The 372-nt window shown below is 60.8% G+C and overlaps 1 protein-coding gene across 1 annotated transcript in view; it reads right to left on the minus strand.

The window, feature by feature from the left end:
• Positions 1-372, minus strand: part of IKBIP (IKBKB interacting protein) — a 24,183-nt gene that overhangs the window by 22,306 nt on the left and 1,505 nt on the right. The window contains exon 3 of the mRNA XM_011936888.1: positions 320-372. Within this exon, the coding sequence (XP_011792278.1) occupies positions 320-372 (53 nt within the window). The remainder of the gene's footprint in view (positions 1-319) is intronic.

Consider the following 372-nt stretch of genomic DNA (forward strand, 5'->3'; position numbering starts at 1 on the left):
GCTTCTAACGTGAAGCGGGCGCTTCAGAAAGCGTGGCCGAATCTGCAGCTCTTAACCAGCGGCTCGTTCCCAAACCTTAGCCTGAAGTCCCTCTGAGCGATAGAGGCATGCTACCAGTACGGGGGAAAATGAGATACAAGATACGCGCGAAAGAGAAAAACAAGGCTGAGCTGTTTCCTTCCTTTGGGGTCAAGACAGAAGCACAGAAGGCCCAGCTCTCGGGGGATGGATCACCTCCGGCGGGATGCTGAGCCGGGTGGGAGAACAAACAGCAGGGGGCCCACAGGAAGCCGGCCCGGGCAGCCTCGCGTCCACTTACCAGGCCAGGCCCAGGCACGTCCCCAGCGACAGCAGGCTCAGGCCCGTTCGGGG

Source organism: Colobus angolensis, unplaced genomic scaffold (genome assembly GCF_000951035.1).
Source record: "Colobus angolensis palliatus isolate OR3802 unplaced genomic scaffold, Cang.pa_1.0 Scaffold10, whole genome shotgun sequence".
NCBI classification, from domain to species: Eukaryota; Metazoa; Chordata; class Mammalia; order Primates; family Cercopithecidae; genus Colobus; species Colobus angolensis.